This window comes from Mustelus asterias, chromosome 1, assembly GCF_964213995.1.
Source record: "Mustelus asterias chromosome 1, sMusAst1.hap1.1, whole genome shotgun sequence".
Taxonomy (NCBI): Eukaryota; Metazoa; Chordata; class Chondrichthyes; order Carcharhiniformes; family Triakidae; genus Mustelus; species Mustelus asterias.
The window spans coordinates 81575141-81587273 of record NC_135801.1 but is presented as its reverse complement, the minus strand read 5'-3'; the positions used below and the strand labels follow the sequence as shown (position 1 = coordinate 81587273).

Sequence of the window (12133 nt, the reverse complement as noted above, 5' to 3'; positions counted from 1 at the left end):
GGGTAGGATCTAAAACAATGATGAGACAGAGTACAGGAATGAGATAGAGAATCTGGTGAACTGGTGCGATGACAATAATCTCCCTCAATGTCAACAAAACAAAGGAGATAATCATCAACTTCAGGAAGCATAGTGGAGAACATGTCCCTGTCTACATCAATGGGGACAAAGTAGAAATGGTTGAGAGCTTCAGGTTTTTAGGTGTCCAGATCACCAACAACCTGTCCTGGTCCCCTCATGCTGACACTATAGTTAAGAAAATCCACCAATGCCTCTACTTTCTCAGAAGACTAAGGAAATTTGGCACGCAGCTACAACTCTCACCAACTTTTACAGAAAGACCATAGAAAGGATTCTTTCTGGTTGTATCACAGCTTGGTATGGCTCCTACTCTGCCCAAGACCACCAAAAACTACAAAGGGTCGTGAATGAAGCCCATTCCATCACGCAAATCAGCCTCCCATTCATTGACTCTGTCTACACTTCCCGCTGCCTTGGCAAAGCAGCCAGCATAATTAAGGACCCCACGCACCCTGGACATTCTCTCTTCCACCTTCTTTCGTCGGGGAAAAAGATCAAAAATCTGAAGCCATGCACCAACCAACTCAAGAACAGATTCTTCCCTATTTCCATCAGATTTTTGAATGGACTACCTTGCACTAAGTTGATCTTTCTCTACACCCTAGCTATGACTGTAACACTACACTTTCCTGTCCTTCTCTATGAACGGTATGCTTTGTCTTTTTAGCGCGCAAGAAAAATACTTTTCACTGTATACATGTGACAATCATGTGACAATAATCAAATCAAATCAAATCAAATCAGGTCAGGCCTCTAACCAATGTAGTCCATTTGTCTCTCTTAGTAACACATTTCAATTATGGAAGTAAATTGAAGTGGGTTGACTTGATCTCCTTTAGTAATAAGCGGCAGTAAAACCAAACTGGACCAAGTAAATCCAGAATACTGGTAGTGAGGTACTGGGAAGGGTATCATGGTCAAAGGTGGGTACCAGCAGACAAGAAGGTGGGTTGAAGTGTGTCTACTTCAATGCAAGGAGCATCCGAAATAAGGTAGGTGAACTTGGGGCGTGGATTGGCACTTGGGACTACGATGTTGTGGCCATTACAGAGACATGGGTAGAACAAGGACAGGAATGGTTGTTGGAAGTTCCGGGGTATAGGTAGCTGGTAAAAGAGGTGGAGGAGTGGCACTGTTAATCAAGGAGAGTGTAACGGCTGCAGAAAGGCATTTTGAAGGAGATCTGCCTACAGAGGTTATATGGGCTGAGGTTAGGAATAGGAAAGGAGCGGTCACGTTGTTAGGAGTTTACTATAGGCCCCCAAATAGTAATAGAGATGTGGAGCAAGAAATTGCTAAGCAGATTATGGATAGGTGTGGAGGTCACAGGGTAGTTGTCATGGGGGACTTTAACCTTCCAAATATTGATTGGAACCTTTATAGGTCGAATAGTTCGGATGGGGCAGTTTTTGTGCAGCGTGTGCAGGAGGGGTTCCTGACACAATATGTGGATAAGCCGACAAGAGGTGGGGCCACATTGGATTTGGTAATGGGAAATGAGCCGGGCCAAGTGTTGGATTTGGTTGTGGGAGAGCACTTTGGAGATAGTGACCACAATTCGGTGTCTTTTGTTATTGCAATGGAGAGGGAGAGGGCCATACAGCAGGGCATAGTTTACAATTGGGGGAGAGGTAATTATGATGCAATCAGGCGGGAATTAAGATGCATAGGATGGGAACAAAAATTGTCAGGCAAAGGCACTCATGATAAGTGGAACTTTTTCAAGGAACAAATACTGCGTGTCCTTGATAGGTATGTCCCTGCCAGGCAGGGAGGAAATGGCCGAATGAGGGAACCATGGTTCACAAAAGAGGTGGAATGTCTTGTCAAGAGGAAGAAGGAAGCATATGTTAGGTTGAGAAAACAAGGTTCAGTTGGCTCGATGGAAGGTTACAAGTTAGCAAGAAATGAGCTGAAAAAGGGGCTTAGGAGAGCTAGGAGGGGGCATGAGAAGTCCTTGGCGGGTCGGATCAAGGAAAACCCCAAGGCTTTTTACTCTTATGTGAGGAATAAAAGAATGACCAGGGTGAGGCTGGGGCCGGTCAAGGACGGCAGTGGGAATTTGTGCATGGAGTCAAAAGAGATAGGAGAGGTGATGAATGAATACTTTTCTTCGGTGTTCACCAAGGAGAGGGGCCATGTTTTTGAGGAAGAGATGGTGTCACATGCTGATAGGCTGGAGGAAGTAGATGTTCGGAGGGAAGATGTACTAGCAATTTTGAATAAACTGAAAGTTGATAAGTCCCCTGGGCCTGATGAAATATATCCTAGGATTCTTTGGGAGGCAAGGGATGAGATAGCAGAGCCTTTGGCATTGATCTTTGCGTCCTCACTGTCCACGGGGGTGGTGCCAGAGGACTGGAGAGTGGCGAATGTGGTTCCTCTGTTTAAGAAAGGGAATAGAAATGACCCTGGTAATTATAGGCCGGTTAGTCTTACTTCGGTGGTTGGTAAGTTGATGGAAAAGGTCCTTAGGGATTGGATTTACGACCATTTAGAAAGATGCAGCTTAATCCGGGATAGTCAGCACGGATTTGTGAAGGGCAAGTCTTGCCTCACAAATTTGATAGAATGTTTTGAGGAGGTAACTAAGTGTGTAGATGAAGGTAGTGCAGTTGATGTCATATACATGGATTTTAGTAAGGCGTTTGATAAAGTCCCCCACGGTCGGCTTATGAAGAAAGTAAGGATGTGTGGGATAGAGGGAAGTTTGGCCAATTGGATACATAACTGGCTATCTAACAGAATAAGAAGTTTAACAACACCAGGTTAAAGTCCAACAGGTTTATTTGGTAGCAAAAGCCACAACAGAAGACAGAGGGTGGTGGTGGATGGAAAATTTTCGGACTGGAAACCGGTTCCCAGCGGAATGCCACAGGGATCAGTGCTTGGTCCTCTGCTATTTGTCATTTTTATAAATGACTTGGAGGAGGGGGCTGAAGGGTGGATCAGTAAATTTGCTGATGACACCAAGATTGGTGGAGTAGTGGATGAGGTGGAGGGCTGTTGGAGGCTGCAAAGAGATATAGATAGGATGCAGAGCTGGGCTGAAAAATGACAAATGGAGTTTAACCTTGACAAATGCGAGGTGATTCATTTTGGTAGGACAAATTTAAATGTGGATTACAGGGTCAAAGGTAGGGTTCTGAAGAATGTGGAGGAACAGAGAGATCTTGGGGTTCATATCCATAGATCTCTGAAGGTTGCCACTCAAGTGGATAGAGCCGTGAAGAAGGCCTATAGTGTGTTGGCATTCATTAACAGGGGGTTTGAGTTTAAGAGCCGTGAGGTTATGCTGCAACTGTACAGGACCTTGGTGAGACCACATTTGGAATATTGTGTTCAGTTCTGGTCACCTCACTACAAGAAGGATGTGGAGACACTGGAAAGAGTGCAAAGGAGATTTACCAGGATGCTGCCTGGTTTGGAAGGTAGGTCTTATGAGGAAAGGTTGAGGGAACTTGGGCTTTTCTCTTTGGAGCGGAGGAGGTTGAGAGGAGACTTGATAGAGGTTTATAAGATGATGAGGGGGATAGATAGAGTGAACGTTCAAAGACTATTTCCTCGGTTGAATGGAGCGGTAACTAGGGGGCATAACTATAGGGTTCATGGTGGGAGATATAGGAAGGATGTCCGAGGTAGGTTTTTTACTCAGAGAGTGGTTGGGGTGTGGAATGGACTGCCTGCAGGGAGAGTGGAGTCAGAAACTTAAGGAACATTTAAGAAGCTATTGGATAGTCACATGGAGTACTTCGGGATGATAGGGAGGAAATAGCTTGATCTGGGTTTCAGACAAAGCTCGGCACAACATTGTGGGCCGAAGGGCCTGTTCTGTGCTGTACTGTTCTATGTTCTATGTTCTATATCAGCTTTAAAAAGCATTGTATAACAATCTTGTCCTTAAAATATAATAAGTGCTAGTAGATAAATATTGTTTCTAATGTACAATTATTAATAATCCAATAACCAATTAATGGTCACGACCTGATGCATCATCATTTTGGAAAACCATGGCAACTGATTTTTCATTTTGGGCATTAAGTGTTCTGTTTTTTTAAAATTCATATTTCAATTGTTTTTTGTTTATATATTTTATCACAATACATGAGACAATTTATTATTGTTCAATTAATCACATTCAAGATTATTTCTCCCCCACTATTTCTTCCAGCTGAGCATACTACTAATTCACTTATTAAATTAGAAGTTACTTTGTGTTGTGTGATTTATTTTCATCTTCATCGACTTGTTCATCTGATTTGGTCAGCCATCTTGTCGTGAGCTCCAGCAATGTTCTCATCTCCTGCCAAGCTCCCGTGTGTATTTGCATTGATTGCTTCTTCAGATCCTCCCTCATTTCCTTTCTCTTAACTGCCTTTCATGCTTGATTAGACTGGTTCATATATCCACAAGCTGCTTTTGTGCCTTAGAGCTTTTGTTCCAACTTTGCCAAACTTATTGTACAACACAGCTTTCCTGACATTTCCAAATCTGTGGTAACTTTCATTTGGTTAAGGCAGGGACAGAAACAACAATCTTGACTCTGGCTTTGAGAACAGGAGTATTGAAACTTCAGATGATTTTCATTTGGAAACTGTGGACTGATGCTTTGCAGCGTTTAAATGTCCATTAAAATGTAATCTGCTGTTGGAGAAGATGGTATGTGAATGATTAACAATAAGATAATGAATGGATTAGAATTTGATTTATTATTGTCACATGTATTAGTATACAATGAAAAGTATTGTTTCTTGTGCGCTATACAGACAAAGCATATCATTCACAGAGAAGGAAAAGAGAGAGTGCAGAATGTAGTGTTACAGTCATAGCCTAGAGTGGAGAGAAGATCAGAGTTCAACAAGATCAGAGTACAAAAAGGACCATCAATGGCCTAAATCATCCATTTTGATCACGGCTGGGATTTTCCGATGCCGCTGAAAGTTAATGGAATTTTGGCCGGAATGCTCAATTTTCTGTTCTTGTTTCACCACGGATGAAACTGGAGAATCCTGCCCAATTTCTTATATCCCTCAATCGCTTTGTTTACCAAAACAAACTATCCAGCTTGTAAGGAGACTGTTACTCCTAACTTATACTGATCAATGATATTTTAAGAGCTTTAACAGTTTTATAATATTCAAAACAATGTAATGAAAAGTCAAATGTTTAATTTAAGATCAATAATAATGCTGCTAAATAACAATACAAATCTTGGTTCAAGGCTTTGTCCTGAAGTGTGTAAAATGGTTACAGCTAAAATCATGGTTTCCATTGAAAAAAATATAGCCAGCAAAGGTGTTAACTGTGGCTTAATTGATAGTGCTCTTGCCCATGTGAATTAGATGGTCCCGGGTTTAGGTCACAATTCAGAACTTGAACACAAAAATGGCAGACTAGTGCAGTGCTGCTGGAGGAGTCCGACACTTTTTGAGGTGCTTTTTTTCAGTTAAGATTTTAAACTGAGGCCCTGCCTGTCCTTTCAGGTGATCGTAAAAGATTCCATGACACTACCTGAAAGAAGAACAGGGGACTTATTCCCGGTGTCCTGGTGAAAATATAGCCCTCAATCGGAATCACGAAAACAGACCACCGGTCATTATGAGATTGCTGTTTGTGGGAGCTTGCTGTGCACAAATTGGCTGCTGGGTTTCCTACATTATAATGATGACTACACTTCTAAAGTACTTCATTGGCTATAAAGTATTTTGAGATGTCTGGTTGTCACAAAAGGTGCTATACAAGTGCAAGTTTTTTTTCCCTCAAACTTAATCAAAAGTATGCATTGTAATATAAGGAATAATTTAGAAAATGTATTCAACCAGACATTATAAAATCCATATATCTCTTAAACAATTAAAATAACACTTAGCAATATATCTACAAACACAATCCTTACCTATCAAACAAGGGCTTCTCACCACAGTCGAAGGCCTCTTGTAACTCCTTAACTAGATTTGCCTGACCAGGTAGTCGGAAAAGACCCTCTTCCTTCAGTCCTCTCTGGCGAATGAAGTCTGCACACTGTTCCACAAGTGTTGGTGCCATGTGTGTGCCATACCTGCGTTCATACCGTACAGTGTCTTCAAGACGTTGACCAAAGATACCTGTTCAATCACAGACACAAAGATAACAGCTTAGCCCATAGCAAATGATCGCAGGTGAAGCTAACATCTGACCAAACAGACAACAGAGGACAGAACTGCTCGTGGTAGAAAATACCACAAGAGGAGGCAATGGTGTAGCAGTATTGTGGCTGGACTAGTAATCCAGAGACCTAAGTTCAAATTTCACCCTGGCAGCTGGGGTAATTTGAATTCAATAAAAATTTGGAATTAAAAATCTAACGATGACCATGAAACCATTGTTGTAAAAATCCATCTGGTTCACTACTATCCTTTCGGGAAGGAAAGCTGTCATCCTTACCTGGTCTGGCCTACATGTGACTCCAGACCCACAGCAATGTGGTAAATTTTTAAATGTCCTGAGGGAAGAGCTTGTGAAAGAGCTTGCTGGCCAAGCCAATGACAACCACATCCCATGAACGAATACAAAAAAATATAAAATTACAATAATTAAATCACTAATTAAATGATTGCACATTAAGTCACCAGATCCAACCTCTGCTCAAAGACATCCCTTTCTGATTTACAACACCTTAGTCATCCAATTTGTACATTCACTGTAACGTGCAAAAACACATGTACTCTGTCATGGGGCAATTACTGACAATCTGTGATGGGAAGTTTATTGTTCGTCACAACAAACTAATCAGCAATTAATTGCCCCATCTAATTTTCTTGTCAAGCTCAATGCATGTTTGCTACGATACAGAAGAAAACACTTATAAGTGAGGAGATACCTTTTCATACACTGAAGAAATTTGCATGGGTTAAAACATTCAGTCCCGGCCGATGGCTTATGTACAGACTGGCAACCATCACAGATTTTTAAATAGCTACTGACACACGCTCCAACAAAACTTACCTTTTCTGAAGCTAAAACATCGCTTTATTTTCCTGTAGGTAGTTTTGGGGAAGAAAGTAGGGTATGTCAAAGCACTCGCCGTGCAGAATATAATATTCTTATTCTCAGGCATTGCAAAGTGTTGAACTTTGTCTGCGCTGTATACGTTGTCCACATGAGCTATTCTTCAAACTGGACCAGTCACTGTGATTATTAACAGGCTCCAAAGGCACAAAGAATTATTTTTAAAAAAATGAGATATTTCACAAGCAATTCGCCATCGAAGAAAAGCTTGAAAATCCCACTAGTGTGCTCACTGTAGTGCCAGACTTCTTCGAGAGGGACGACTTAAAAGCCCTCTGTGAGAAATAACTCCAGCTCTGCAGTCTGTGTCACTCGCTGCCTCCAGCAGTGAAACTGAGGCAGAAAATATTCGGTCAAAAGGAGAACTGACTTTCACTTGACTTGCAGCTGCAGTCACATGCGATAGCTTTCCAGCAGGCAATTAATGATCTCTTTGGCATGCATAGGTGGTGCCAATCCACTAACCCTTCAGAGAGAGAGCATTCTGTTTGCATCCCCCAACTGCCTCATTTTCTTTTATGTTGGTCCTGCAGTCTGCCTGATCTGCCGTCATTAGTTAAAAGCACAGACTTTTTATATCAATAGAATCTAATCAGGGAGTGAATCTTGCAAGCAAACATGCATGAAAACAATTCTTTCTTTCTCCCTCATTAGCTTATTTCTTTGGGCTGACATTAACTGGCTAGTGTAAGGCCTCTCCCTCTCTCTGAGCTCCCAGCCAGCAAACAATAATGTAATCACGTGTAGGTAAATGATTGATAGAGAGGTATGGTCTGTAATTGGAGCTAGCATTCTGTGTATGTTAAGTGGAGCAGTGTTGGCAGCAGTTCCTTAGAGTAGAGGCAGTGTTTTCTCAGCTCCTTTATGAAGGTGAGGGGCATTGCCTAGTACTCACTGGCTAGACACAAATGGTCTGATGCTAGATGAATGATCAAAATGTCACTTGATTCTCTCAAACATCGCTTACACACTTGAGGCACCAGCTTGTTGTGTTTTTTGCTGTCACCTTGAGTTTGTGCCTAAAACACCTTCAATCACTTTCGGCTGAAAATATTTGATAAGAGTACAAATTACAGAAACAAAACAGTTTTTGGTTCATTGGGCACACAGCCAGTTCTAATGTTGAAGAACTTTTCATGAAAAAGAACTGGAGACACAATTCAGCCCAATGCCTTGTGCATCACAATTTTCAGACAGTATGTAATCCAGGTGAGAGGGGCAAAAAAAGATTAGAAGCTCAGGCCCAATATTGTGTGGAAACCAATCAGGAAAATTCCTCCCTGGCTGCTTTATGAGAGTGGAATGAGCACAGGAGACTACTCTGGACCTGCTGTTTTGTGCCCCTTTAACTTCTCTTGAGTTTGTGCTGTTGAGAGAACCGTGGATAAACAGGGAATTTGAGGGACTGGTCAAAAAGAAAAGAGAGGTGTATGTTAGGTCCAGGCAGCTAAAAACGGAGGGAGCTCTGGAGGAGTACAAAGAAAGTAGGAAAGAACTCAAACGGGGAATTAGAAGGGCAAAAAGGGGTCACAAAATGTCCTTGGCAGACAGGATTAAGGAGAATCCCAAGGCATTTTATTCATACGTTAGGAACAAAAGGGTTGTCAGGGAAAAAATCGGACCTCTCAGGGACAAAAGTGGGGAATTATGCTTGGAGCCCAAAGAAGTAGGGGAGATCCTAAATGAATACTTTGCGTCGGTGTTCACAAAGGAGAGGGATGTGTTGACTGGGAGTGTCTCGGAGGGGAGTGTTGAACCGTTGGAGAAAATCTCCATTACAAGGGAGGAAGTGTTAGGTTTGTTAGAGAATATAAAGACTGACAAATCCCCAGGGCCTGATGGAATCTATCCCAGGCTGCTCAGGGAGACGAAAGATGAAATCGCTGGACCTCTGACGCAAATCTTTGTCTCGTCACTGGACACAGGTGAGGTCCCAGAGGATTGGAGGATAGCTAATGTGGTCCCGTTATTTAAGAAGGGTAGGAAGGATAACCCGGGTAATTATAGGCCGGTGAGCTTGACGTCCATGGTGGGGAAGTTGTTGGAGAAGATTCTTAGAGACAGGATGTATGCGCATTTAGAAAGGAATAAACTCATTAACGATAGTCAGAATGGTTTTGTGAGAGGGAGGTCATGCCTCACTAACCTGGTGGAGTTTTTTGAAGAAGTGACCAGAATGGTTGACGAGGGAAGGGCCGTGGATGTTGTCTATATGGACTTTAGTCAAGCGTTTGACAAAGTCCCTCATGGTAGGCTGGTGAAAAAGGTTGGATCTCATGGGATAAAGGGGGAGGTGGCTAGATGGGTGGAGAACTGGCTTGGTCACAGAAGACAGAGGGTGATAGTGGAAGGGTCTTTTTCTGGCTGGAGGCCTGTGACTAGTGGTGTTCTGCAGGGCTCTGTATTGGGACCTCTGCTGTTTGTGATTTATATAAACGATCTGGAAGAAGGTGTAACTGGGGTGATCAGTAAGTTTGCGGACGACACAAAATTGGCAGGACTTGCAGATAGTGAGGAGCATTGTCAGAAGCTACAGAAGGATATAGATAGGCTGGAAATTTGGGCAAAGAAATGGCAGATGGAGTTCAATCCTGATAAATGCGAAGTGATGCATTTTGGTAGAAATAATGTAGGGAGGAGCTATACGATAAATGGCAGAACCAAAAAGGGTGTAGATACGCAGAGGGACCTGGGTGTGCAAGTCCACAGATCCTTGAAGGTGACGTCACAGGTGGAGAAGGTGGTGAAGAAGGCATATGGCATGCTTGCCTTTATAGGACGGGGCATAGAGTATAAAAGTTGGGGTCTGATGTTGCAGATGTATAGAACGTTGGTTCGGCCGCATTTGGAATACTGCGTCCAGTTCTTGTCGCCACACTACCAGAAGGACGTGGAGGCTTTGGAGAGAGTACAGAGGAGGTTTACCAGGATGTTGCCTGGTATGGAGGGGCTTAGTTATGAGGAGAGATTGGGTAAACTGGGGTTGTTCTCCCTGGAAAGACGGAGGATGAGGGGAGACTTAATAGAGGTGTATAAAATTATGAAAGGCATAGATAGGGTGAACGGTGGGAAGCTTTTCCCCAGGTCGGTGGTGACGTTCACGAGGGGTCATAGGTTCAAGGTGAAGGGGGGGAGGTTTAACACAGATATCAGAAGGACATATTTTACACAGAGGGTGGTGGGGGCCTGGAATGCGCTGCCAGGCAAGGTGGTGGAGGCGGACACACTGGGAACGTTTAAGATTTATCTAGACAGCCATATGAACGGAGTGGGAATGGAGGGATACAAAAGAATGGTCTAGTTTGGACCAGGGAGCGGCACGGGCTTGGAGGGCCGAAGGGCCTGTTCCTGTGCTGTATTGTTCTTTGTTCTTCTTTGTTCTTTGAGAGAGAGCTTCCAGTAAACTGCAGGGGTAGGATTTCCACAGAGGCTCCCCCATCGCCCACTTCAGCAGAAGATTAGCAGGAACTCCCAGAGGAATGAAGTAATGGCAGGAAATCTGGGAGCCCTCTTAGAAATGAGAATTAAAATTTTTAATCTCCACACTAGTTTTACATCACTATAACAATATTTCATTAATTTCATAGCAGAGAAATACTGACTTCAACAGTATAAAGTGTAATATAATGTTCAAGTCATGAGGGATGCCAAGGATAATTTGCTTAAGCAACTTAGATTTTCCTGTAAGGATCAATTTTGATGACCAATTCGACAAAGTGCATCAGAGGAGAACCAGGCGCCTGACCTGAGCACATAATCTTCCAGTGAGCCCTGATTTGGAGACAGTGGATAGGTAAAGCTTACACACCTAGTGAACTACTGGAGCGGCAATGGATGGAAGAGGGAATCTGTGGGAATGTGCTCAGTCTAAATCAACAGGAACCTTAAAGGACCAGGGACTGCAAGACCTTTGTAAAAGAAACAGGTGAGTTAATTTGCTTGCAATGGTTCGCACAACTATTGCAGCTGCAGGTGCCCTGTATGCTGAGAAATTTGCCTCAGGGTTTCCTAGGTCAATTCAGCTTACTCATTGGAGTGGTGATTGGCATAATCCAATATACAACAGAAGTAGGGTGCGTTTCTCCCAGCAGCGCAGTGGGCTGGGAGACTCAATTGGAGGCCATTTCTCAGGCTTCCCGCTGGGCACTACAGCCTCCGCAAGTCGCTGGCTGTCAGATTTCCAGCGCCATCAGCTCCACGCCAGAAATCGGCGTGGGGCTGTATAATTTATGCGAATGGAGATTAGCATCTGATTAGCAGGCCTGGGACTGAAGTCTCCGGGCCCACTAGTGTCTCCCCCCTTCACTCCAGCGGGGTTTACAATACCTCCCCAATAGCGGGAACTGGCAGCTCGACCCTGCTGGAGTGAAGGGGGTGCCATAGAGGACCTCCAGGAGGTCGTGGGTAAGGGGGGGTGCCCTCTGGGCATTGCCATCTTGGCAGTGCCATTCTGGCCCCTTGGCAATGCCCGGGGGTATCTTGGCACTACCCATCACGCATCAGGCAATGGCAAGGAGATGGGGCGATCAGTGTGGGTGGGAGCCCCCTGCTGTCACTGTGCAGAGGGATCAGTGACAGAGGGAAAGGGGCCAGCAGTCGGGACTGGCCATCAAGGTGGAGGGGTCGGGACTGCAGGGGGAGGTGTTCAGGGCTGCAGGGGAGGGTGGGGAGAGTGGGCTCGAGGTTGGTGGCCCGGACACGTCTGGGGGGTGTGGGGGGGGGGGGGGTGGTGGGAGCAATCAGGAGGCTGGCAGTGTGGGGCTACTGCGTGCGTGTCGATTTCGCACGCACAGATAGATTAGCACATGAGCAGTGGCCCACTCAGCGCTATGCTGCCAACCTCCCCAGCCCCTTGATTTTTAGCATGGATCGTGCTAGTGCATGTGCAGTGCACAGAGTGTGGAGATTCATTTTGAAACTCTCACTGAAAAAACCAGTGTGATTTACTCTAGCCTTTATGTGAATTCGACACTTAGAATTTTTTGGGAGAATCACCCCCATAATC

The 12133-nt window shown here is 44.1% G+C and overlaps 1 protein-coding gene across 5 annotated transcripts in view; it reads right to left on the bottom strand.

Annotated features, from left to right (window-relative positions):
* Positions 1 to 12133, bottom strand: part of arhgap24 (Rho GTPase activating protein 24) — a 440920-nt gene that overhangs the window by 49007 nt on the left and 379780 nt on the right. For 4 of the 5 annotated variants that reach the window (XM_078213984.1, XM_078213995.1, XM_078214006.1 and 1 more), the window contains one exon: positions 5978 to 6185. In XM_078213984.1, coding sequence (XP_078070110.1) covers positions 5978 to 6185 — 208 coding nt within the window. Of the gene's footprint in view, positions 1 to 5977; positions 6186 to 7065; positions 7433 to 12133 lie in introns of those variants that run through there. The other variant, XM_078214024.1, reaches the window with a different exon arrangement.